The sequence below is a fragment of the Microtus oregoni genome, unplaced genomic scaffold (assembly GCF_018167655.1).
Source record: "Microtus oregoni isolate MIOR12 unplaced genomic scaffold, Mior012 000033F_ref0000390, whole genome shotgun sequence".
Lineage (NCBI taxonomy): Eukaryota > Metazoa > Chordata > Mammalia > Rodentia > Cricetidae > Microtus > Microtus oregoni.
This window is the reverse complement of record NW_024543092.1, coordinates 18,784,632-18,812,101: the sequence shown is the minus strand read 5'-3', so window position 1 is coordinate 18,812,101 and position 27,470 is coordinate 18,784,632. Positions and strand designations below refer to the sequence as shown.

At 46.6% G+C, this 27,470-nt stretch overlaps 1 protein-coding gene across 3 annotated transcripts in view; it reads left to right on the top strand.

The window, feature by feature from the left end:
* Positions 1 to 27,470, top strand: part of Prkn (parkin RBR E3 ubiquitin protein ligase) — a 1,202,830-nt gene that overhangs the window by 1,141,505 nt on the left and 33,855 nt on the right. For all 3 annotated transcript variants that reach the window (XM_041680301.1, XM_041680299.1, XM_041680302.1), the window contains exon 10: positions 20,437 to 20,520. In XM_041680301.1, coding sequence (XP_041536235.1) covers positions 20,437 to 20,520 — 84 coding nt within the window. The remainder of the gene's footprint in view (positions 1 to 20,436; positions 20,521 to 27,470) is intronic.

Below are 27,470 nucleotides of genomic sequence, written 5' to 3'. Positions count from 1 at the left end.
GGGAAGGAAAGAGCCAAATTAACAGTGAACCACAGAAAGCAGGTACTTGTTCGAGTGCAGTCACATCGGGAAGAGGAATAAAGAGGTTCAGCGATCTCCTCGGTCTGTCTTTGTGGTGCTAGCATGAGATTCAGGTTTAAATGGAGGGCACAGGTGTGCAGAAACAGTCCTTGTCAAGATACAGCCGCACCCAGCTCAGCTCCAGCGTGTTGCACTCATGGGCAGAGCTGTGTGCAATCTAAGGGACAGGTGGCCACTCTGGCTGGCAGCAGAACTTCAGCCTATGAGACTCCCCTGGGAAACTCCAGTTTCTTGGACTCCATTGTTTCAGAAGTCACAGGTCACCATGGAATTCCTCCTTCTTGTCTGGGTGGTTGCTTCCCAGGGATGGTGTGGTCAGTGGGCACCACAATTCGCTGTCTGGAAGGAATCACAGACTTACAAATTCTAGACCCCTTGACTGATGCTGAATGAAGCAGAGAATACATGTTACCAGAGTAACACACAGACTGCTGGGTCAGGGGAGTTAGGGACCACCTCTTAACCATGCTGCGCTGCCATGAACGAACATTTCCTTTGGGCTAGTACTGATTAAGGGACAACTTTGCTGTACTGTGCCAGCCATTGTGCTAACACCCTGTCGTCCTTGAGATTGTAAAGGGTAACTTAAGGCCCCGGTCAAAGGGACAAGAGTCCCTCCCAAGACACAGCAACTCAAACCATGGGAAGGGTTTTGCCTGTTGAGCGACTCCTGTCTCCTAAAGAACTAGGAAGCCCTATCTTACGTTTTAGATGGCTTTATATCTGACACATGCCAAGTGCATGAGCTGCAAGCCACAAGCTCACTATGATACACAGGTCTCTACAGACAAAAAGGAGGAGCTCATGAGGGTCATCCGGGTCATCGCATGCAGTCACTTCCACCACTATTACGTGGTGGGGTCCCCATGCTGAGTTCATATAAGATATATTTATATTACTACTATTATTGTTATTGTTATTACATATTTTTTAAAGCAGGGTTTCTCTGTATGGCCCTGACTGAGATGTTCAGAATGCCCTCTAAAAAGAAGGCTAACAAACTCCACCATCCTTTAGCCTCCCTAGGATTAAAGGAATATGCTGACTAAGATAAGCATATTTCTTTCAGAATTAAAGAGATCCACATTTCATTTGTTCATCTGGTGTTCGAACTACTTCTTTGGTCAGGAATGGCCTCCTGACTCCCCAGCTCCATATTTCCACTTACCCAGAGAAGAATTCACAGGAACCCCACGTGGCCAGCATGTGTGCTTATGGGTCCCCTATCCTGTCCATGACCCCATGTAGCCATGCATGCTCATGGGTTCCCCTATCCTGTCCACAGCCCCACATGGCCATACATGCTTGTGGGTTTCCTATCCTATCTACAGCCCTACGTGGCCATGGTGCTCATGGGTTTCCTATCCTGTCCACAGCCCCACATGGCCATGGTGCTCATGGGTTTCCTATCCTGTCCACAGCCCCCAAAGCCCAGCAAGAAGACTGAGTGTGATCAACCCACTTCTAAGCTAAGGGACTTAATAGCTGCTACAGAGACCACCCCTTGAGATCCAGGTGTCCGAGAACATGATAACAAATGACGGCCAATAAATTTAACCCATATCCCACTGTGAATCTTGTCATTGTATGACCAAGCCTGTTTTGCCCATTTTTGTTTGTTCTTGGCTTGTAATAGAGACCCATGAGATGTTCAAAGGTATAAATCAGTATTCAGGCTAAATAGCCCCAGACCTGGAGGAGATGGGGAAACACAATTTTTATCACTTAGTCAATCTTCTACCTTCAGGGACAATGGAAACTAATAAACATACATCAAGACCATCCCCATGAGAGAAGGAGTAATCCAACATGTTTTAAGACTCTATACTTTCTGGCTAGAATTTCATCCCAGTATTTACAGCTATGCGCTCTGGTAAGGAGTTGGGTTTTGGGAGAGGGTTTCAGTTTCTCCAGAGCAAATAAAAGGGAAGTGTGCCTGTCTGCACCATGTGGTGACTTATTTGAACAAGTGTCACAACCCTCAGAAACAGAGCCTCCTGAAGACCAATATTTCATTTGAACTCACAGAGCTATACAGCAACTGACAGACACCGTGATATCTTTCCCTGTACTTCCAGACAGAATCATGGAAATAGGAATCAGGGCAGCTGGTAGCAAAAAGGGAAATACTAATAGCTTTACAACTTAAAATTGAACCTTAATCATAATTTGCCAGTGCCTTTTGGGTCATTGACAGGACAAATTGGTGAAGTGAAGCCCCTGGACACTGCCCAGCTTGGTCCCCTTTGGAGGGCTTTCCTGTTCCCATCCAAATGATCTTGTTTTCATGTCCCCAGTGTCAGCTAGGCTATGGAATGAGGGCAGCCCTGATCATTGAGGCTCCTGTTTAGATGCTCAATATACCCCTCCCTTCTTTAATAAAACTTAGTAAACACCTCCCCAGGGGAAACCCCTGCACAATGGCACTCAGAAAACACGAGTGAGCATCAGAAAGCATAAGTCTAGCAGAAACAATGGGTAGGAAAACACTATATACAGGGTGCTGGGACTGAGGGTCAGGAAGATCTGAGGTTGCAGGAGCATATAGGAGACACATCAAACCCAAGCCTGGGTTCAGGAATTCTTATGGTTTCAATGTGTGTGAAATGTTTGGTCCCCAGCTGGTGATGTTGATCTGTAGAACCTTAGGGGCTGGACCTTTGTGGCTGTGCTTCGTTGAAGAACAGAAATATCCTCTTAGGTCATTTAAGCCATGAGCAAACCACTCCTTATTCTGTCTATGTGTCTGATGATCTCCCAGCAAAGGGGCATCCTCTGTGTTTATCAAACAGCACATTAACACATGATGTGGGGAGAGAGAGAGGCTAACTTGATCTTAAAGAATCCTTTACCAGAGTTCTATAAGGGATGTAGTCACTCTATTGACCCAGATTATTACTCAAAACCAGGAACAGAAATTATCTACCTAAACCCACATGTTTTTTCCAACATACATGATGGTTGCTTTCAACCTTATTGCTTACAAGAACAGTATTATATTTAACCTCTCGCTCTCTGTGTGTGTGTGTGTGTCACTGTCTCTCTGTCTCTGTCTCTCTCTCTTTCTTTCTCACACACACACACATTGTTCTGAGCCATAGTCATAAGGGAAAGATGGGTAATATACTTTAAGATCAAAGCTTGTAAAAGTGAATTAAATAGGGAGTCCATGGCATGGCAAGATTGTTTAAAGATGGGTTAAATTTGAATGAGCTGAGTACACAGCAGGGAAAGAGATTGAGTACATAGTTTTAAGTGATCTCAAAGCATATTGATAACTTGTTTGTAAGGTTGGGCAAAATTTCAGTTTCTGAAGGAGAGTATTTCCAGAAAGAAAAAAAAGCCATTCCTTAAAAAGTGAGGTGCTGAGGGCAGGTCTTTGGGTTCATCACCTCCCACACACACTTCCTGACTACTCTCAACTTCCTGACAACAGTGTAGTTTCATGCTCCAGCTGCCATGCCTCCCCATCTATGATGGACGACTGTCCACTTTCAAACTGTAAGCCAAAATAAACCCTTTCTTCCTGAAGTTGCTTCTTGTCTGGTATTTGACCACAGCAATGAGAAGAATAACAAATACAGGAGAGTTTGACTAAATGGGGTCCTCACTGAGACAGTCAGCCCCTGTCACGGTTGGCTGTGCAGCACCACAGAGGATGCAGGTGTGACATTCAGACCAGGTCACCCAGGGAAGCCTACTCCTTCCTCCCTGTTCTCTTTGTGATCAATGCAGATACTCTCTAGGGGCCTCATGGACCCCAGCAGGCAGTGCCCTAACCTAAGAAGAAGAGAAAACTTGGTAAGAAGCACTGCCAATTTTCTGCCCTTGTGTGATGGGGCCAAAAGCTATTAGCAGGGAGACTCTGACTAGGATGACATTTCGCTCACTCACCTGAGAGCCACAGTTATCTTTGCAGCCCTGAACCTCTAGCTCTTGAGCTGTCACTTAGCTTGTTTCCAGTCCCTTGGCAGAGCAATAAAATTGGAAGAGGAAAAGAAACTTAGCCCTGTGTGTGTGAGGGGGCAGAAGAGGAATCTTGCAAGTCTACAGTTTAGTTTATAATTTAGCTCAAGGCTTGCAAGGTGGGAATGCTGCTGAGAGATAGCATTTTTTTTTTCTGCAGGTCACCGAGGCATTTGGCTTCTTCCCCTGTGCATGACCCCCAGGCAAGCTTTATCTTGTGCTAACAGGCTTCCTGGGGAACCCCCCCCCCAGGCTGGTGATGGACCTCCACAGGAATCAGCTCCCCAAGGGTGCCTGGATTTCTGCACAGTCTGGAGTCAAGGCAGAGATGCATATCAGGACGCTGCAGCTGAAAGGACCCACCTGAAAGCAGCCATAGACAGGAGACTCCTCCCAGAGGCCCAAGGAACACATGTTGCTTGTTCTTTGCAGAGAGATTCCAGGAGAATAAATCCGTCAGGTGCCCCAGTTCTCACACACGCACCAGCTGGAAGAGGTTCTGGCCCACATGCTGCCATGGGACACAGTGACAGTACCTTGGAAAGGGCCGGAGGCAGTTCAAGTGGAATCAAATTGTAACAGACTTTTCAATTGAATTCTTTAGGTTTTTGAATATTTTTTTTTCTACAGGAAGATATAATTGCATCATTTCTCCCCATTCCTTTTCTTCACATCACCCCCCTCCCTGGACTCAATACTGATTTATCTGGACTGTCACGATTCAAAGTCCAGCCACCAAGACCAAAGCTTTCAGCTTAGCCATTCAAAAGCAAAGGTTTCTTTGCCCCACACTGGAGCGAGAGAGGGGAGTAATACTGAGTCATTTGCGAAGACTGGAAATGTCGCTCTTCACCGCTCTACACTTATGAAGTCAAGCTTCACAAGAGCGACGCTACAGTCCCCAGCAGCAGCTCATCGAAGGTCCACTCTGAGCCACAGTCCACCCCAGACTTGCTGACTGGACACTTAGTCTGATCTTGGTACAAGATCAGACAAAGTGGACAGACAAGCAATACAGGTACTCAGAGATAGGAGGAGGCTCGGGTGTTCTGTGAGCGACTCCCTGTGTCTTATGCTTTCGTTGTAGACAAAACACCTCGTTTTCATTAATTGGACTGATTTTTTTCTTTACCCTTGCAATGCTTTTTCTAAAACCTAAGGATGTAGTTCTAAGGATGTAGTTCAATTGGTAGAATCCTTGCACAAAGCATGGGTAATCCCATGCACACATGATCTGCTCACTGGGGCCAGGCTTGGTGTTTCTACACCTTTAATCCAAGCACTTGGGAAGCTGTGGCGGGTAGATATATCTCTGTAAGTTCAAAGCCAGCTAAGCTACTAGTGAGACTATGTCTAAAATAAAATAAAACAAAATCTGGGCATGGTGGCACAAGCCTACAGGATCAGCACCCAGGAAATAAAGGCAGGGGGATCAGGAGTTCAGGGTTATTCTCTACTACAAAGTGCAAGGCCAGCCTGGGGTCTGAGACTTTGTAAAAGAATGAAGGGAGGGGGATATAGAGAAAAAAAATTATTTAAATCTTTTGATTCATTAAAATCCTCATTGTTAGTGTTTTGTTTGTAGTACTAGCGGTTGTACAGTAGGCCTCTAGCACGCCAAGCAAACTCCGATTGAGCCAGCCCTCTTTTCCGTTTCGACTTCCAGACAAGTCCTCACTAAGTCCACAGCCTCAGCCTCTCGAGTAGCTGGAATGGAGGCTGCGCTATTACGTTCTGTGGTGACATCACTGGCTACCACACAATCCCAGCTGTTACCAGACCAATGGCTTTTCCAGCATGGCAGCCACTGGTGACGCAAGGGTCCTGAGCACACCTCGTGGAGCCAGTCCACACCAAGATGCGTTGTGAATATGAAGTGCAGGGGAGACGTGGAAAGTTCCGTGAAAATCAGTCGGCAGCAGCCTTCCCATCATGGCGCACTGACTGTGTGTGTGGAATACACGTGATGAGGTCAGCATTGCAGTTAGGCTTGAGCTTCTTTCTCCTCTTCTAATGCAGCCATTAGCACATCTCAAGTGGTTGCTATTTGGGTTGGATAACCTTGGTCTAGACTTTAGACTAAGATGTCCCTTTAGAAGATGACAGTGGTGAGCATCCAAACTGCCTAGGCACCCACAAAGCCGGTACGTGCAGTAGGATCAAAAACCCATTGCCATTGTTCCTGAGTTCTCAGTAGTCCTCATTGTTGGCTGTGTTCAGCGAGTCCGGTTTTATCCTAGGCTTTTTCAGACCCAGGACCTGGATGGAGGTGGGTGGTCCTTGGACTTCCCACAGGGCAGGGAACCCTGATGGCTCTTTTGGCTGACGAGGGAGGGGGACTTGATTGGGGGGGGGGGGGGGAATGGGAGGCAGTGGCGGGGAAGAGACAGAAATCTTTAATAAATAAATAAACAGGAAAAAAGAAAAGAAAAGTATTCACCAAAAATAAAAAATAATTCACTCTTACAAAAAAAAAAAGAAGAATAAGAAGAAGATGACAGTGGGACAGAATCACAACAGCTCTTAGTCTTCTCCAGGGAGCAGTGCATCCTTGCAACCAAATCCAATATCCTGAGTGAGTCTCCAACTCTGTGCCTCCCTGGGATCCTAATGAGCGACAGGGCGGGTGCTCCACCCTGCCCAGCCCCCTGCAGCCACACAGCATGGTGCTGGATTGTCCTGCTCTGAGCCACCTAATTGAGCTAGCCGCCAAACAAAATTCCATCCCATTACAGCGGTCTTATAGCCCTGGCCATGCTATACAGTTCCACAGCCAGCCTCTGAGCCCATCTCCTGCCCCAACTCCTCACTCCCGCTGCCCGGGTGCCACCCCCATTCCCCTGCTCTCCTCAGCTTCCCGAGAGGGCTTTGGGACTCGCCATGTTCCTGGAGACTGGTTGTGTACTCTCTGAGGACAGCAACACTGTTTCCAGGAAACTCCGGCGATCTCTGTTCACCACCCTGTCCTCTTGCTGACACCCTGCACTCCCATGAACCTCCTGTCATCAGATAATGTGGATATGGCTCATTGAACATGGATTCCAGGTCCAAGCATGACAGAGGACGGGATTCACACACAAAACTTGTTGAACAAACGCCCATGGAAAGAGGGCTTTGGGATAAGGAAGGACTGAGAGAGAAGAGGTGAGGTTTCTAGACTTTCCCAGGATGATATTAAAACTCAGGTCCTGATGTAGTACTTCCAGGGTAAAAGGTCACTGAAGGTCTGCTCTTCTCGTAAGCACCCAGCACTTGGGGACCATGTTCAGACTGCAGGAAACTCTTACACTGTTACAGAATTCATGCTTCACAGAGGCTCCGTAGCGAGTGGCTATCCCAGGCTTCTAAGGATCCCATTTCCTCTTTACTGGAAAAGGTCCTCAGCTTGTGTCACATCCTCTGATAGGTCAAGTACAAAGCAGGACCTTCTTCAGGCAGTTGCCTCGGGACTTTGTCTTCTTTCTTTACAAGGCATGGTCCTTTAAGAACTCTTGGATTCCTGTGCCCTTGACTTTCTCTGGGCAGTCTTAACCATTGCTTCTGCCTGTCCCTTTCTACTCCTTCGCCTTCATCATTGCTTTTTTCCTATTATCAGATCATTTCCAATCCACCGTCTTCTCCATCCATCATGCCCGTGAGCTTAGCCTATGAGTCTGGCTCATCGCAGGGTCACCGGACCAAAGCTGCCCCTGACCAAAGGGCTTGGTCCTGACTCCTCTCTTCTGCGCTCAAACCCTCCCTTCTGATTCCTTAACATCCATGCATTCTTCCTGCCTCTCTGTTCTAGGAATATTCAGCCTGTGCCCAAAACAGCTGTGAACGCAACCCACCACAATTCATAAACTCACTTAAAAAACATTATGAGGAATTTCGGGAGCAGCTCTATGGCACAGTTGTCAAGCATGAATGTTATAGGTAATGATACTGTGTCACTATCATGTCAAAGCTTGGTCACACTCGGAGATTCTTCTAGTTCCTCCTACCTGTTCACCCTGCAAAGATCGTGAGATTTGAGTGCCCATAGCCCATCCAATGGAAATATACAGTAGGCCGCATGCAGCTTGAAGAAGAATGAAGGGCAAAAAGCCAGTGTCATCCATCCTACGTGTCCTCTCCCGCTGACCTCTCCCGCTGACCCTGGTGATTTCTACAGTCTTGCTCACACGACTACCCAGCCAGGCACACGACTGAGTGCTGTCCCTCAATGCACAGTCATCTCCAGCTTACCCATTCTTCACAAGGACTGTCTCTCTTATTTGTAAGCCTCTAGACCTGAGCACCCATAACTTATTCTGATTCCAATTCCTGGGGAGATAAAAATGTGTAAGATTTTTTTTTTAAAAAAAAAAAGCTTAGCTACTTAAAGGAGAAGGTGGATGAAGATTGCTTCGCTTGGACAAGTCTGTCAGTAGCTGTGTGTATACGAAGGAAATAACGGTAATGGGGAGTAAGGGTAAATAGTGGATTGCTTGCCCGCGCTCCGTGCTTGAGTTCTCTTGCAAGCAGGGGAGCAGGGAGGAGAGAATGGATATTTAAAGGAAGAACACACTGGTCATCTTGCTTGGAACCAGTGAAAAGAGCCTAGGACAGGCACACGCATTCCCAGTTATACCTGTGAGACCATACAACACCCTGACGGTTTAATACGTATCTGTATTTTTTTCCAAGATGTCGTTTTACTAGATAGCCTAAACTATCTTTGAACTCATAATTGTCTTGCCTCAGCCTCCCAGGTGCTAGGATTACAGGTATACATCACAGAGATTGATTTAATATGCATTTTGGATTGATTTATTGAGTATTAATGAAGTAAAAAAAAATATATAAACCTCTACAATGTGCTCACAGGGTGCCTCCAGCATGATTGGAGCCTTTCCAAAGCCAATCCTACCCCAAGCTGCCCAGGGCTGGGCTCAGGTGTCCTGGCAGGGGAGGCAGTCACCACCCCCCTTTCTGGGCTAGAGAGCATAAGGATGCCCACAGGCATATGCGACATATTTGGCTCAAATCGCCATATGGCTTGGATTTCACATTTTTACTGGCATGGTGTAATCATTTTTACAGAGTCGAGTGCCTTGCTACAGATTGTAAATGATAAGGTCAGGAGGATTAGAGACCAGTTAAAAATTATAGAAGGCATATGCTGCTCGTTTTACTAATGAATGGCCACTTTCAAACATGTTCGCTAATTAATGGCAATATTTGAGTGGGTCCGCTAATGAATGGCAATATTTGAAAGTGTTGTTGAGTCTGATACTCTGTGACCAGTGCTGGGTTTCTGAAGGGCTCCAACTGCTGCAGAAGGTCTGGGAAATGCCAGTTGGAAAGCGGAGCTGGGCAGGCCTTCCAAGACGGTAAGCAGAATTCTCGGTTACAGACGAAAATTTGCCCACCAAGAAGTTTGTTTGGAGGAACATGGATGGTGTGAATCTTGGCATGAAAGCATTGCGAGAGTCTCAGCTTGCAACCAAATCCCACTTTAGCCTTTGGAAACAAGGGAAGCCCCATGAGAGCCATTACGGCACAGAGACTGTCCCCGTGGAAATTGTTGTTTAAAATGCTCACAGCTAAGACAAATAGGGAATCAGTGTCGTGAATGAACTGTGCCTTCTCTCCCCACCCCCACTCCCCAGGATGTATGGACCCATTCTGCCAAGTAAGCTCAGGACACTGCCTGAGCTGTGGAGCCTGGGACTTTTCCTCTCTTCATCTCTCAAACCTGGATCTCCACTGTGCTGGCTGTCAGTGTTAAAATCCACCAAATAGTCCAGAGTCAGACCGGGGCAATCTCAGCAAAAGCCACCGGGAATGGACAGAGTGGAACCGCCACAGGTCCTCCGGGCCCTCGGTCAGCTATGTGGATTAGGGTTGGGAGTTGTTGAGGGTCGTTTCTGTAGCCGGGATTGTGTCCCTCCGGTCACACATGTGTATAAAAAGTCCTCAGCGAAGGTGCTGGCATTTGCCTGAGATTCTTGCTTGAAAAACGAGGTTTTGTGTCAGCGTGTGGGGGAGGGGTTGGAAGTAGGCTTCCCCCCAGCTTCACCACTGAGTCCACAAACCCCACCCAGCGAGAGCCAAGCTGCTGCAGTCCCCGAAATGCAGCCTACAGATTTTCTTCCGCTTGAATGAAATCAGCTCCGGAAACAAGGGTCCCGGCGGCTTTGTTAAGAATGGCAGACTAGGGAGAGGGCGTGAGGTACACAGTGCCCGCTGTAATCTTGCACAGCTGTTGAGGGAGACTGGATCTAAACTCAGCATCTGGAAGAGGCCTTAAATGAAAGACCAAGGTATTGCCCACAATACATATTAGGATATTTTAGAGACCATCGGTGTTTTAAAAGAGCACTTATGTGTACGTCAAGGTATGAGATATTTCCAGAACAGTGTGCGCTAAAGCAGATGACCGAGAGTTCTCTGGCAAGCCTTACAGCTGACCAAGAAAGACTGGAGATTATTTTCATGGTGAATCTTTTGTGCCTTTTGAATCTGTGCTAATGTACATGTGTAGTCCATTCAATAAGTACATGAACTATTTTTTAATTTTTATTTATTTTAGATTATGTGTACGGCTGTTTTATTTGCATGTATGTCTGTGCACCCCCATCCATGCAGTGCCCACAGAGTCCAGAAGTGGGTGTTGGATCCACTAGAACTGGAGTTATAGACAGTTGTGAACTGCCATGTGGGGTACTGGGGACCAAATCCAGGTCCCCTACAAGAGCCAGTAGCGTTCTTAGCCACTGAACCATCTCACCAGCCCAGATAAACTATTTTTAAAAATAGTTTATCCATGACTATGCAAATTATATGCCAATAAAGCTGTCAAAGAAAAGGAAAAATAAAAAGGCAATAATCATTTTAAGTTTAAAAAGGAAAAAAAATGTTTTGAGGTAGAAAGCAAATTGCAAAACCTTTGTGCACGCGCATGAATTGGATGGGTTAATTCTCGGCAACACACCCTCCACACCTGGAACTAATGCGTTCAGTGAAGGGCGCAGGCGCAGAGATTTGCTGCGTAGGGCATTAGGTTTGGATGCTAGGTCCCCTTAGTCTTGCCCCTCAGTCTAAGGTTCCCTTTCCATTGGTGGCAAGCGGAGTGGACCTGGTGTGCTCACTATGATGACCTCATTCTAAACTGGGTGAAAAGGTTTCCACCCATACAGCCAGCCAGTGTGTAAGCCATGACTGTGGACAGGCATTCATGAGCGGGAGGGGGGGAGGGGGGGGACACGACACACATCATCAAAGTCCTTTGAGAGAGCCCATGAATGGAAATTAAACCACAGGCGTGCTTAAGATCATGAGCCTAAAGCAAGCATGACTCTGGGCGGATCACCGGAAGTCATTCTGCAGGGAAGCAGGTAGCGCTGTTTGGCAGTCCTGGGATCTCTCGCGGAGTCCGGGAAACATGAAGAAACATGGTCCTTGAGCCCCTGAGCTCTCAACCCAGCCTTCTGGAGACTTTGACCTGGCCATTTGGAGCTGAGCACCGCTTCCCTTTTCTCTTTTCAAACCCATGATTTAGCGTGTTATTGCCTAACGCCGGTTCCACCCCACCACACTATCTTGTCAAGTTTTGCATCTATCAGCACCTGGTCCCCCTCCACCAGAAGCCCCATCCTTTGGATAGGCTGCTCTCACGCACCAGCCTGAAACTATGGATCTCTGCTGCCACCTTCAGGATCATCGAGTTAGGTAGAGGACTGCTTTTTCTGTCCTCAAGGCAAGGAAAAAAAAAAAAAACCCGCATGCTTGCTTTGTGCTTTTGATGTTTCCTCGAACCACAGAAAAGGGTCCTGTGGTGGTATTTGATTCTCTCCTATTCTTTTAAGACAGGACTTCAGATCTCCAGGAGAAAAATAGAGGGCACGTAACAGAATGCTTTTACAGATACTTTTGTGACAGAAAACAGATACAAAGAGATTTCGGATTTCATGTGGAGATCATTCATTCGACATTAAGAATCAAAATCTGATTTTAAGAGTCACTAGTTGTAGGTTCCAGCTGGCTCTGACCTGCATTGATCGGCAGCCCCTTGAATGTCCCGACTCCATCAGAAGCTGTCCTTTGGCTTCCCTGTCATGTGGCCAAAGAGAAAATGCGCATCTCCCATCTTGAGCGTGTCCATTATGGGCATGTGAGACACAAGACTTGGACATCAATCAGATAGCGGTTCTACTAATAGCATACTGACGGATTAACATCATGGGAAATTTATTCCAGCTCTGTGGTGGTGCAGATGGTCTAAGGGGTTGATAATGCACCCCTTCGCTTATGCATGCAGGTAGTGCCAGCATCCCTTTCTCTAGGACTCTCAGTTATGGCAAAGGCCACTGCCAAGGGGGTCCTAGACTTTCATATGAGAATCAGTGGCATCAGTAGACCTGGACTTAGGAAACAAGGTACTCACTGCCCCTGTCTATTTCTGAGCACTTTTATTACTTAAGAAGCATCACAATCATGTGAAAAGCTATTTCCTGTTGTGTTTACTGTGCCAGAAACCATGTGAAGTGTTTATCCTCTTGTTTAACCTTCTTTGAAGATGCAAAAATGCAGAACAAAGAAAGGTATTTCTGTGTTAAACCTGAAATTTTCCAGGAGAAAGGCCAAAAACCGTGATTGTCCACCTGTAGCAAGCAGTATTTTGGGGTGTACCCAGGACTGGCCATTTCTGGCTGCCTCTTCCAGAATCGGAATCTTAGAGATGAGCCCCTATTGGCCTCTTAAGGTCCCTTTATGGTCAGGTATGAGAGAGTCGGCTGTTCTACATGGTTAGAAAATACAATGAAAGAGAAAGAACCAGGGTTGGAATAGGCACCATGTGAGTGGGGTTTCAAGCAGTTTACATCAGATCTAAGAAACAGGAACTTACTCTTAATTACAAATAGAAACCTTCACTCATGAGGACTTAGCACGGGAACTTATTCTCTAAGCACAAACAGAAGCCTTAACCTGCAAGGCATATTGTTCCTATTTTGCTCTCACGATACCTCCAGTGTCTCTGGCTTCAAAGCTTTGTGTTTTAAGGCGCTAGATTATACCTCTTTTGTTTGTTTGGTTGGTTAGTTTTGGTTTTTGGTTTATTTTAGACAGGGTTTCTCTGGCTCTCCTGTAAGACTAGGTTGGCCTAGAACTCAGAGCTCCACCTTCCTCTGTGTCCTTAGTGCTGGGATTAAAGGTATACACCACCACTATCCAGCATTGCATATCTTTTTTCTAACTCTTATTATTTTTGAGACAGGTCTTATTTAAACCCAGCTAACCTTGAAGTCAATATGTCAGCAAGGATGGCTTTGGTATTCCTGCCTCTTCCTTCTGAGTACTGATATTATAAGCCTATGACACCTTGCCCAGTTATGTGCTGCTGGGATCCAATCCAGGGCTTCCTCTGTGCCAGGCAAGCATTCAATCAACTGATCTACATCCCCTTCTATGGTGTGCTTTGGTTTAACTAACAGGGTCTCACCACAGTACATCCATGAACTCTCTGTATAGACCAGGATGGCCTGGAACTCACAAAGATCCCCCTACTTCTGCCTCCTGAGGGCTGGAATTAAAGGTGTGCATCACCACACCAAGCTATGTTTCTAAATATAAATTTCTTACACACTATTTTGTGAATTGGAGCGTGCTGTTCTTTCACGTGGTCTAAATTTTAGATGCAGTCATGCATCCTGCATGATGGGGATATGCCCTCCGAGCATGTCATTAGCAATTTTGTCATCATGTGGAAGCATCATGGTTTGGACTTACAAAACCCTAAGCGGCACTACCTCTGGCAAACCTAAGGGGTAGGCGGCAGCCTGTTGTGCCCAGCTGCATATCTGCACAGCATGCTACTGTGTTGAAGGCCGTAGGCAGATGTCACACGGTGGCAAGCGTTTGTCTATCTAAATGCATGTCAGAATAGAAAGATCCAGTAAGAACACGGTGAAAGATTTTGAAAGAGCATATCTGCCTAGGGTGCTGACAAGGAACAGAGTTTGTAGGCATGAAGGTGGCTCTGGGTGACAGAGTGAACCATCTGGGTGTGAAGACCCAGGACAGCACTGTGAACCTCTGCAGACTTCGGGCACACCGTGTGTTTAGGTACACTAAATACACACGCACGCACACTCACACACACATGACCCCTGACTTGCGCACGTCCCTTCTCTTTTCAACATTAAATCAACTTCAGCTTAATATAGCTCCCCCTTCATTTAGTTTAATATAAGCATACTTTATGAAACATTTCCTTTGTGTCTTTATTTATAAGTTCTTTCTCCTTTTGCATTATTTTTTATATTTATTTTATTTATTTATTATGTATACAATATTCTGTCTGTGTGTATGCCTGCAGGCTGGAAGAGGGCACCAGACCTCTTTACAGATGGTTGTGAGCCACCATGTGGTTGCCGGGAATTGAACTCAGGACCTTTGGAAGAGCAGGCAATGCTCTTAACCACTGAGCCATCTCTCCAGCCCCCCTTTTGCATTATTTTTAAATTTTTGAAAATTTTCTTAGTTAAAAATGTAGGACCCCTCCCCCTCGGCCCCTCCCCCCTCTGGCAGATGAGGAAGATGACCCTCTCCTCTCACCAGCCACAGCACACAGGAAAGAGGACCCTGCACCTCACGTGGGCAACACAGTAGAGTTGGCCCTGAAGGTGTCGGTGTTGAAGAGCCGATCCTGAGGGCATGAAAGCAGGAGAACTGGTGTTCCCCCTGGCTCATCACAGCAAGAGGTGAACTAACCAGGGCCATGCTGGAGAGCTCCCCCGGTGGTGAGGACAAGGGAGAGCTGGAGGGCTGACCAACCCTGCAACTACCCAGGCCCAGAGCCAGGGTTATGTGTTGACCCACCCCAACATCCACCTCATCTGCGATCTGCTAGAGAGCATGAAGCGGCTGGTCCTGCAGACCCGAAGCTGCAGAATCTCCATGACACAGGGCAGCAACAGGAGACCCAAGAGGAGTTGCAGTGAGGGCCCAGCATCGTTAGTGTAGCAGAAGCCATAGGCTTTGATCCTCTACCAATGACTCTTGGCAATGAACATTTGCAAGTAAAGACAAGTGGACAAAGGGTTTACTGCATGGGCTGCTGGGCCACACTACAGCTACCATGGCAAGATTTTTCCCCTTTTCTGTTTTGTTTTGGTTTTATTTGTGTTTTGTTTTTGTTTTTTCTCTTAAATTTTATCTTATTTTATTTGCTGGGGGAAGTTGCAAGGGCAGAGGGTAGATGCAAAGGGCCAGGAGATGAATGGGCTCGAGATGCGTGATGTGAAAGACACAAAGGATAAATAAAAAGAAAGTTTAAAAGACAGCAACAAAGATTAGTATAAATAGAATAAATATATGGTGAAATTTGAAAAAAAAAAAATGTAGGGCCCAAACACACCCTTTAGCCTTAGTAGCCCCAAAATGAGAATGAAAAATGCAGTGGCCGCGTTACTCTTTGCAGAAGACAGGGAATCAGCAGACTTAGATTGTTTTCTAAGACAGTCGTCTCAACCAGGGCTCCAGCCGAGAGGCCGAGCCACCAGGATGATTTCAGAGAGAGAGAACACCTAAATAAACATACAGTCAATCACACACGTATGGATATGTACCAACAGGCATATATACATATGTGTTGGTTATACCTGTGCATATATGCAAACATATATAGCTGTAAAGATGAATACACTTTATATCAAGAGATTTATTGCAGAACTGGCTTACTGGGCTGTGGGCTAGATAAGCCTGCCTCAAGTCCACCAGGCAGGGCTCAGGAAGGACCAGATGAAACTGGTGGGCACAGTCTGGTCCTGAAGCCCACAGATGGGTCGGCTTCTTCCTCAGAGGGCCTCAGTTCTACTTTTAAGACCTTTCAGTGATTCAGTCCAGCCCACAAAGACAGCCTAGGGACATCACTGAAAGCCAGCTTCCTGTCTGTAACGTGTCTTTGGAGCAGCACCTCCCAGTGTTTGATGGGCTCCTGAGGACTGAGGCCAAATTCATACATGAAGCTGCCATCACAGGTGTTCATGGAGACACGTGTTTGAGCCCCTCAAATAAAGGCTAACGATGGGAACAGGGTTCAGAGACCAGGTACTGAAAGTATGGATTACTTCTATAGCTTTGTGTCAGGGAGTGGAGGTTGAGATAGGGTTTCTCTGTGTAGCCTTGGCTTCCCTGGAACTCACTCTGTAAACCACTACCGGCATTTTGGGTCTTTTTTGTATGTATGTTTGCTTGTTTCAGAGCCGAGGACTGAACCCAGGGTCTTGCTCTTGTCAGGCAAGTGCTCTACCACTGGGCTAAATCCCAAACCCTCGTACATCTGTAACTTTTATTAGATCAGTTGGGATTGTACTTGCCTGTGAGTCCAGCTCTTGGAAAGCTTAAGTAGAACCAACCTAGGTTATGTACTGAATCCAAGCCCAAACTGTACTACAGGTATGAGGCCTTGTCTTGGGAAAACTATATATTTTCATTTTTAAAAAGCAAATCAAAATTATATAGAAGTTGTTGATGTTTGTGAGATTCTTCTCAAGAGAAGTTAACATGGGAAGGGCGGACTGTATACATGGATGGTAGTTGCCTCCTTTTGCATGACTGACCTCTGCTTCAGAGGCCCGGAGAACCGTGTACATGTTCAGGGAGCCAGCAGCTATGAATCCATGATTAACACATGGGAAATGTCTGTGTGAAATGGCAACCTTCCACACCGCTGGTCAGAGGGAACCCCATGAACCCATGTGGGAGTCACACAGACCAGCACCCAAACGCTTTCTTTCTCTTCTGAAACAGTTTCTGCAGGTGGATTTTTCTGTCTCGCCTGCCAGCTCCCAAATAACTACACAGAGACTCTTATTGATTAATACAGCTTGGCCGACAGCTTAGGCTTGTTTTTAGCCAGCTCCTATAACTTAAATTAGCCCATTTCTGCTCATCTAAGTGCTGCCTCTAGTCTCCTTTACCTCACCTAAGTACTGCCCACCACGCTTACTGTGCATCCCATGACAACTCCTCATGACTCCACCCTTCATCCCAGCATACTCTCTGCCCTGAAAATCCTGCCTAGCTATTGGCCACTCAGCTTTTTATTAAACCAGTCCAGTGACAAATCTTCACAGTATACAAAAAGATTATTCCACAGCAAGCTTGAGCAATAGCAGAGTTTTTACCCTGGTCCAAAATATCATCCCAAGGAGTTCTGTTGCTGGGTATGATGGAGCAGCATCCCAGAACTCTGGAAATAAATCTATAAAGGATGGCATCTCGTTAAGCAGGAAACAGTTATAATGAGTTGGTTTCAATGAGAATGTAAAAAGCATTCAGATAAATTGTGGTTATTGTTATTGCCTGAGAAAGAGGAGAAGAGGAATTCAAAAATGAAGTCCCTTTTCCACCCATTTGCATGCAAAATTCAAGATGTCATTATTTTTACCTCTGAGTAGTACTCTAATATGTATATATTCCACACTTTCTTCATCCATTCTTCCATTGAAGGACATCTAGGTTGTTTCCAGATTCTGGCTATTACAAATAAAATGAATATAGTTGAACAAATACTTTTGTAATATGATAGGGCATCTCTTGGGTATATTCCCAAGAGTGGCATTGCTGGGTCCTGGGGTAGGTTGATCCCAAATTTCCTGAGAAACCGCCACACTGCTTTACAAAGTGGTTGCACAAGTTTGGAAAGAGCCCACTGTATGACCCAGCTACAGCGAAGTGATAGTCTTGGAGCAGAAGAAAATTAACACATGAATTAATGTCGCTGCCAGTATATTCACAGAGTATTTTCTCCTCTGCACGCTGGACATGGCATGGCGGCTTTCATTTGTGTGTGTGTCCTCTTGGTTTTCTCTTTATAGCCCTTTTTCCACAGTACCAGCGAATTCAATGTCTTTGTGTCAAGAGAGGCCTATTTATTCTGACAAACTGATCAACCTCCAGGGTGTTCCTGCACCATGAAACTGATTTTATATCTCATCCCCTGGCTAATAAGATGTGAAACGCTTTTCCTGTCACGCCAAGAGATTCAGACTAGTTTCCTTCCAAAGTGGCGGCTGGAGTCAGTCTTTCGGGCTGAGCTGACTGAGTCACCATGCGGAAAGAAGATTTCTGCCCTCACACTAAAAAGAAAGGGAAACATAGGAGGCAACACTACCTCTCTGCATCCAGGGTGACAAATCATCAGGGAGCAGAGCCTGGCGGTGCTGGCGATCTGTGTGGGGACAGATGCATGCCTTTTCCCACCAACGTAAGCTTGTGGTGAAGCTAGCATCCCATCACTCTGGGGGTCAGTCAGTCTTCTATGAGAAGTACGACAGGAACATCCTGGACCCCAAATCTAGCATCTTCACATTTGAATCTCTGAGCACTATCTTGCCATCAAAAGAAAGTTCTGCACCTGACCCCATGTGATGGGACACAGTCAAAACACAGACATGGGGCTGGAGAGATGGCTCAACGGCCAAGAGCACTGGCTGCTCTTCCGGAAGACCTGAATTCCGTTTCCAGCACTCACATGGCAGTTCACAAATGCCTGTAATCTAGTACCAGGAGATCTGACACCCTCTTCTGGCTTCCACAGGCACCAGGCACATATGTAGTACACAGATACACATGCAAGCAAAATACCCAAACACACAAAATTTTAAAAATTAAAAAGAAACAGACATACTAAAAATGTTGTTTGTAATTTCCTTCTGGCTGTGTGGTTAAGGAGTATATTAAATAAATTTTATGCATCAATTTGTGTTCAATCACCCAAATATTTCACTATCCACACATGTATACATATATGTATATGCGTGTGCATATATGTAATGTGTGGTTATATATCGATATGTGTATATATGCATATGTGTATACATGTTAATGTGTGTGATTATGGATGTGTATATATATGCAACCATTCCGAAATCTGAAAAGGAATGCCAATTTTAAATTAAATCTGGTCCCAAAACATCTTGTGGTGAAGGATATTCAAACCACAGCTGAGGATTCTTGCTGCATAAAGAAGGTCCTATGGGGGCAGAGCATGTTGGGCTGGGGTTCTCATGAGGCCAAGAGAAACAGTTGATGCTCTTTTCTTAAACCAAGTTGAGTTATGGGTACCGTCTGTGCTGCTCTAGCTTTTTGGTTCAGGTTCGTCTTACCTTAATCAAAGCCATGACGAACGCCTGGCTGATTTCCTGGCTCGTGAGCTTGAGAGCTCCCAAGCCTCTGGAAGTCTCCTGAGAATTCTAGGCATTTGGTGGCTTTTGTCTAGTCCCAGGTGTCCCAGGGTGGGATGACGACTGAGTCAGACACAGCTTGGGGCCAGTCTCAGCCTCTGCAGCAGCCTCGTACATGGCAGCAAGGGGGAAACACGATGTGCCTTCTGGAGGGCCCGGGCTACTCAGGGCAGTAACAGGACCAACGCAGAGCCTTGGCACTGGGTCAGCTAGCACTTCTGGTTCCAGCTTCCTCTTTGTAACGTGAAGGGTAAGGGCAGCAGAGTCCTTGGGTGTCTTTGTCCCGTGGTCACTGAGTGCTACCAGGAGCATCATCACCCAGTGAAAGGACCTGGTCCAAGGACTGGGATGTGGCTCTATGGTAATGTGATTGCTTGTTTATCCAAGGCCTGGTTTTCTTCCCCAGCATCACCAACAACAAAAGACCTATATTTGTTTCCCACGTTTGTTTCCTACGATGGCTGAAGCCAACTATAGCCGGCTGGAAGCTGTAAACAACAGAAATCTGCTCTCCTTGTGGTTGCTTCTGGGGCCTCTCTCCTTGGCAGGCAAATGGTTCTTCTCATTGTGTCCTCACATGCTCGTTCCTCAGCCCATGTGTTCACGTTTGGATCTCTTCATATAGGACACAAAGACACTGATGGGTTAAAGCCATCCTAATGGCTCCTTTTACCCCACTCACGTGTTAGAGGCTCCATGTCCAGATGGAGCCTCTTTCTAAGATACTGGGAGATAAAACTTCCCCTTCTGAGTCTAGGAGAATGAAGGGGACACACAAAGGGACACAGGCCAGCCCTAAACAGCCATCCCTTCTTTTTATAACAGGCTTTCAGTACAAAACTAAGTCCACTGACTACGTAAGTCTATCGTGTTTGGAAAACAAACTTGGAACAAACATGGAAGATGAGCCTGGAACAAAGTCTTTGTCCTGGCGCCAGGAGTGCCTCTTCCCAAGTCCCCTCCATCACTGCCTCCTCCAGCGGGCAGGGGACAGCAGGATTCATGCTTGTTACCCCAGTGATGTACACAGAACACTAACAGTAGGCAGCTCCATCAAAATATAAGTTGATTCTGCTTTGCAAACAGTATTTTGCCATAGAAGTCGTAACTCAAGCCAGAGAGATAAAATGCAGAATGCAGCCAAATGTTCCTGACGTGTGGTGTTCTCTTACAGTTCATCTTCTGCCGGGACTGTAAGGAAGCATACCACGAAGGTGAATGTGACTCGCTGTTTGAAGCCTCGGGGGCCACCTCTCAGGTAAGAGTGATTTCCGCATCCTGCAAAGCAAGGCCCGGTGTTCTGGTAGGTAGCAGAAGTTAGTTCCACTGTGAAGGTTTAAGCACACACAGCCTTGGACCTGGGCCTCTGGCTTCCCCAGGATTAACCTTCACTCACAGAGCACTGAGTAGCCTTCCCAATGGCCATTCGGGATATATCCGTGATCCCTGATGTTTTCCTCCCCGGGGAGCATGGAATAGGGATAAGGCACATCAGGGGAGAGTGGGATAAGACAACTTAATAGTATCTAAGCCAGAAAAGTCACTATGCCCCTGCTTCCATTTTATTTAATGTCTTTGTTTTAAGTCTATCCAACCTGTGGCCCACGGGCTGCACACACATCATAACTATGAATGCAGCTCAGTGCTGAATCATAAACTTGCTTAGATCATTAAGAGGGGTTTTGGTTTTTTGTTTGTTTGTTTGTTTTTACTTTTTTATAGTTTAGGGGGAATGACTCAACTAAGCAGTTCTCAAAGCATGTCAGAGTGTGTAAATGACACCTGTCACAGCTTCAAAAAGTTGGACACACCTGAAAATTACCTGTGTGTGCGGCATGCACAGATGTCCCTTGCCTTATGATAAACCCACCAAGTCAAAACTGCTTTTAAAGACTCTGACTTGCAGAACGTCCTAGCTCAGCCACACAGTACACAGTAGGGTCTTTATTGCTAGCCCTGTCTGGTGATCACAGGGACAAGTAGAAATTGCTACCACTGCCCAGCTTCACCACAGAAGAGGAAACCATGTAGCAACTCAGGGAAGAGGCCAAGGTCCAGAGCCCAAGCGCAGTTTGTACTGAGCATACGTTGCTTTTGCACTGGAGCAGAGCATGGTTATCAGAGGTTGTCTGCATCGAAGGGCTGTACAGGCCAGGAAACGGCTGCATGGTTTCATCAGTCTCACGGATATTTTTCTCAACTGTGTCTTCATCCTGACCGAGTAAAGATCACATTTCCTGAACCCCATTCGCTAATGAGCTGTACACGGCCCGGGGAGATGCAAATGTGCTTTCTTTTATTTATTAATTATGACCAATCAAGCCTTAAGAGAGAGGAATTAAGAACTTCAGCACAGTTGATGGATTTACTCATTAGTTTTCTCTATATGTGGTTGTTGGCAACGATTTAAACACCAAATCTGTGCAGATAAACACGCTATTGCATTGATAGGAACCTGATAAATAGACGTGGAAACTTCAGAACATTTTATAGTCGAAACCGTTAACGATCTGGATGACCTCAGATCAGTGCAGAGAGGTGTATCCCTGTAAGGTATTGCGCAGCTGTGTTTACCCAATATTAGCATAACTAAATAACTATAATTAGTGCCCTCGGGTTTTCTCATACAATCCCCCATTGTTGACCACCAGCATATCAGGAGACGCAGGGGTGAGCTGCCCTTTCCACAGCCAAGGAGGCAACTGTGGGTTCTGTTCCTTTATGTCAGCTCAGGGGCGCTCAAGTTCAAGCTCACTGGGTACTGAAGGCGGGAATAATAAGCCCTGGGACCCCTGCCTTGAGATCTTTGTAGCAGAGGATGATCAAGCAAGAGGCTCTGGGAAATGGGGATAATCGAGCTATTTACATCCATCAGTACGGCCGACATCAAGCAAAGCTTCCAGATGGGAGACTCTATTTGAAGAGGAGGAACAACCTTACTTAACCTACACTGCCCAGGCCCCTGACTTTCCTATAATCCCAATCATCCTTCAAGAGGGAGCAACCAACCTTGGTCATAACATTAATATCTAAGCCATAAAAATGGAGAAAAGAGCATTAAAGATGACCTTAAGCTTATATGACCAGTACCCAGGGAACTGTACCCATTATAATATCAGTGCGTATTAAATTGAACATCTGTATGGGTCAAGAAGCCTGCTAGGCTAGCTGGCAAAGGGTGAATGAATACTTCCCTTTAGAGGGTTGAGTTACATTAACATACCTGCTGGCCAGCGCCCAGCAAATCTGTAACTTTGTATAACACTTTCCTGGAAGTCATGGAGAGTGATTCTGAGCTTGTCAAGAGGAAGCTCTGGACTCTTGACAGTGGTCCTAAAGACCATTGCAGAAGAGAGCACTAGCGGGCAAAGGTACAAGCATCTCTCCCGCTGTTCTCCTGTATCCATTCCTATATCCCCAAGCCCAATACAGAATAGGTGCATACACATGGATAGATGTATGTTGAGCGCCGGCAGCATCATCACGAAAAGGTATTATTTCATTCAGCAAATATATACTAAATGTGTGTGATAGATGAGGCGTTATTCCAAGCCCTGTCGATAAGGGGCAAGATCCCTCTTTGGTAACAGATCTGTGAATCACTAGATACTGAAAGGTGGTACAGTCGGCATAAAGCTTTCAATGAGTCATGACTAGCGCCTGTCAGCCTTGATTCTAGAGCCTTCCTCTGGAGCTCCCTGCCTCTAAACACGCCCCCTATGTCTAGCCCTGATCACCCTCCTAGTCCTCCGTTTAAAACCAATGCAGACTACCCAACAACTTCAGAAAAACATGTCTGTTGTCCACCATGGTGGTTTAAATGAAAAGGACGCCCATAGGCTCATATGTTTGCATGCTTGTCTGTTTGAGAAGGGTTAGGGGGTGTGTCCTTGTTGAAGGAGGTGTATCACCAGGGTGGGCTTTGAGATTTCAAATGCCCATGCCAGGCCTAGTGTCTCTGTCTCTCTCCTTGTTGCCTTTGGACCCGGACGTAAAACTCTCAGCTGCTGTCTGTCTATGTCCACAGTCCCCACCATAATGATAATGGGCTAAGCCGCTGAAACTGTGAGCCAGCCCCAGATACATGCTTTCTTTTGTAAGAGTTGTCTCAGCCACTGTGTCCCTTGACAGCAACAGGACAGCAACTAAGACATCCACTGCTGCCAGAAATAGAACTTGGAATCTCTGCTATCACCTTTCACGAAGTCTTGAATTCAGTCAAGGTTTCAAACGGAGACCAATCAGATGGAAGGTACCTGTGGTGGAGGGATAGGTCACAAGAACCAACATCAATGTGGAGGACTGGGTCAGCATTGGTGGGGCCACAACCACTCTAGGACAGAGGCAGGTACTCCATAAACTGTTCTAGAGCCATGGATGTATAGGGGGTCTTGGATAGGCATTGTCATGGAGAACCCAACATTAAGCCTAAAACAAGGAGGGAACATGATGGGACCTCTCAGTTTCTCTCTCCCCACTTTTCAGTTCAGTGGCTGCCCACAGCTGAAAGTTGTCGGGATCCTAAGGACAGAGTCCATGAGAGCCACCCTCCCAGGGAAGAAGAAGGAAATAGAGGTAGACTAGCCTGTACATTCTTGATGGGCAACTCATCAAACCTCCATAGTTACTCTTGGCCATGGGAGGATGAACCAGACAAGCTATTTCAGCAAACCGCAATGGCCAGTCCCCTTCGGCCACAGAATGAAGAGGGGTCTATTTTCAACAGAGCTGACTTGTTTCCCATTGCCCACATTCAGTAGGAGGGTAGCCCCGGCGGCTTTGCTGGCCTGCAGTCCTGAAAAGGACGACACTCTCCACACCGAAGAATCAGGGCCTAACTGCAGCCCCGCCCCCTTGAAGCTGGTCTTCAAAGGTGTCTGTGTCCAGATGCCGTCAACACTCACAAACTCCCTCACTGGCCTCTTCACATTCACCCTCCTGTTCAGTTCACTGAAAGCATTTTTTCTGTGCACCATGAACACCTCTCTGTGTTCTTACTTTCATAGCTGATTGCTTTCTGTTTCTTGATATTGCATTCTCTGAAAGGGGAGCCCATTTCTCCTGGGGCCCAACGAGCTTTTACTATCTGTTAAACTGCCTGCCCCAAAACTTAATGCATTTTTTGATTAATGCAATTTCTTTTTTTTTTAAATATTATTTATTTATTTATTTATTTATTTATTATGTATACAATATTCTGTCTGTGTGTATGTCTTCAGGCCAGAAGAGGGCACCAGACCTCATTACAGATGGTTGTAAGCCACCATGTGGATGCTGGGAATTGAACTCAGAACCTTTGGAAGAACAGGCAATGCTCTTAACCTCTGAGCCATCTCTCCAGCCCTTAATGCAATTTCTTAACGGCAAACTCAAACTTGGTTTTAAATTGGCTTTAAAGTATTGAACAAGCTTGAAGTTGAAACAGCTGGGAGTTTGGGGAGTCTGCAGCAGAAGATCGATCCCTCGTGGTCTACAAGAGTCCAGTCCCACTCGCTCTTGCCTGGACTTGTTTCCTGGCTGCTCTGCTCCCCTCCACCCTCTCCTCCGAACTAAACACTTACTCTTACAAACCACAGAAACTGATCCATTTTCCCAGGGGGTCACAGTAGCTGATGGTACTGTATTCTCCCTGGCTAACGGTGAGGCAAGATGAGTTCTTCCCAACATTGTCTAAAGCCACAATGACCTCAGTGGCTCTGATTCAACATACTCTCTCTCTCTCTCTCTCTCTCTCTCTCTCTCTCTCTCTCGTAAATCCACAATACCCAAGAGGATTCATCCCTGTCTGCTGACTGCTGAACTCCTATTTAACCTTCAAGGCCCAGATCCTATGTCTCCTCCTCCACAAGGCCTTCTGCTCAATGCAGTGCCTCCCCTAAGCCTCATGATAACCATGCTTGTCCATGCTGCACACCCATCCCATGGATGCTCTTCCTATAGCATCTTTACGCCCAGGTGCCTGACACCTAGCAAGTCCTCCTTAAAAGTTTGTAGAATGGCTGCCAGCTCCCTCTGTCTTCACTCCTCCCCCCTTCCCCGGGATGTTACAAAAGCACAGAGAAGAACTGGTCGCTTCCAGGCTGGTTCTTGTCTCTGTCATCTTTGCAGTCGTAGGAGGGAGGAAGATTGCCACAGCTCGCTTCAGCAGGCTTCTGAGTCACAGGAATAAAGCCAGCATTTGTCTGGGCTGAAAATAATTGCATGCACTTGGAATGTGTGCGTCTACAAGTCGTTTGCAAACGCCAGTTCTCGTCTGAGCACCATCACAACTTTTTCTGATGACCTTTATCCAAGGTGGGGTACACGGGGGTGGGGGGGTTAAGGCTGCTGGGCAATTATTGACCAAGCCTTTGGTAGCTGTACCAATGACCGCTTCCTCCCTAGTGAAGCGTTGCCTCTCCGTGGTTCTTTGTGCTCACTCTGCACAGAAAGAAGGATGCTGTTTATGGGCTGAAGAAATACTCCTCCAGGAATGGTAAACACAGATGCTAGCAGGGAGCAGGAATTGTTTTGAAATGATACTAATTCAACTCAGAGACCTCACAATATTTTGGTGATACAATAATATATTTTATTTCTCTTCAGTTTTTCCTGTGAGGACAAACATAACAGCAAAAGTCAAAGCATTAACCGGCAAGCACGGTCACACACAGTTCCAAGGTCATATCTGTGGCTCTCACCCCAGCGGTAGCCTTCCCAGTAGGGCAACTTCTACATAGCCACACTGTGCTAGCAACACTGCTAGCCACGCTGCTAGCAACACGTGCAGACACATGGGTCTTTGCTGGTCAGCTTCCCGTCGCTACCACCAAATGCCAGAGATAAGACAGTTAGAAAGAAAAAGGGTCATTTAAACTTGCAGTTTTCAATGTTTCTGCCCATCAATTTGAGCCACTCTGGTAGATGAGCCACCCGGACGCCAAAGGTTCCCTTCCCATTTAATACCCACTCTACATCGCAACCCTTCCTCCTCTGGGTGCTCCATTGTCCTGTCTAGACCGCTGATGCCTTGCACACTGGTTGGTTAGCAAATGGAGCGTCAACTGGCCGGATTACAGCTATAGTTGGAACTTTGCTGGAACGCTTAGTGTGTTCTCAACCAGAGATGCCCCTGACGCCCACCACCACTCGTGCACGTGTTGTGGAAATTCGGAGTTCGTATCTAAGAGGCCAAGATGCACAGGACACGACCTTCCCAGTGGGTCATGATACATGATAAGTCGGATCATTCCTGCTTCTGCACCTTGATTCCTGAGCCAAATTTGCTGTTTACTGGAGACATGGCCCCATATAGTGGGCCTGTTGGTTTACAGCGTAGACCTCACCTGAGGTCATTTTAGAGCACAGCTCCCGCCACTTATTGAAAGTGACTCCATCTCTCTTCCCAGTCCATAGCTTCTGGCCAGAATGATACGGCAGAGGACCAAATTTCCCTGTCGCCTTGTCCACACTGTGACACATCCTTTGTTTCCAGAGGATGTCTTTGGTCCAAGGCGGTGTTGTTCCGGGTTCTGTCAGGCTTCAGGAGGTAGAGCTGCCTAAAGCTACATTGTCAATAAAAGCAAACCCATACTCAGAATAGGAGCAGCTTCCTGTCGAGATGGGATGGTGGGTGTCCTTGAGGGATGAAGCTGCCCTCAAATCTTCACGGATGGCAGCGTGGGTGAAGAACAGTGGCATCCGCAGCATCACCTGCCGACTCCGAGTGGATGTCTGAGTGGCGGGAACAGGACAAGGCTCTCACCTTGCTACTGTGTGCCTCAGTGAAGCTCCTGGAGTGGGACTGGCAGGACCAGTAATGAAGGCTGGCCGAGGCCAGATAGCTGGGTTCTCCCTGCTCCGTCCGGGGAACACCTGGGGTGCGCTGTCCTGTGAACATGGCCGCATGGCAAGTCATTCATATCTCGTGTCCCCTGGACTAGGTCTGTCTGCGCACCCCTCCCTGAGCATCCCTTGTCCACTCCCTCTCCATCTTGCAGGTTTTCTTTGCCCATACCCTAACAAACTGACCCAGGCATTACCCTGCTTCTGAACCTGCATATACTCCAAACTCAGGATCTTTCCTTTCCGCACAAAATGTAGACTAAACGTCTCTATCCGTTCAGTACCACCAACTGGCTGATTTATAAAGAATATCGCTGCCTCCGGGTTTGGTAGGTTGTCACCAGCTCAGTTTCACAAGTCCATCATTTTCAGTGGTGGGACACA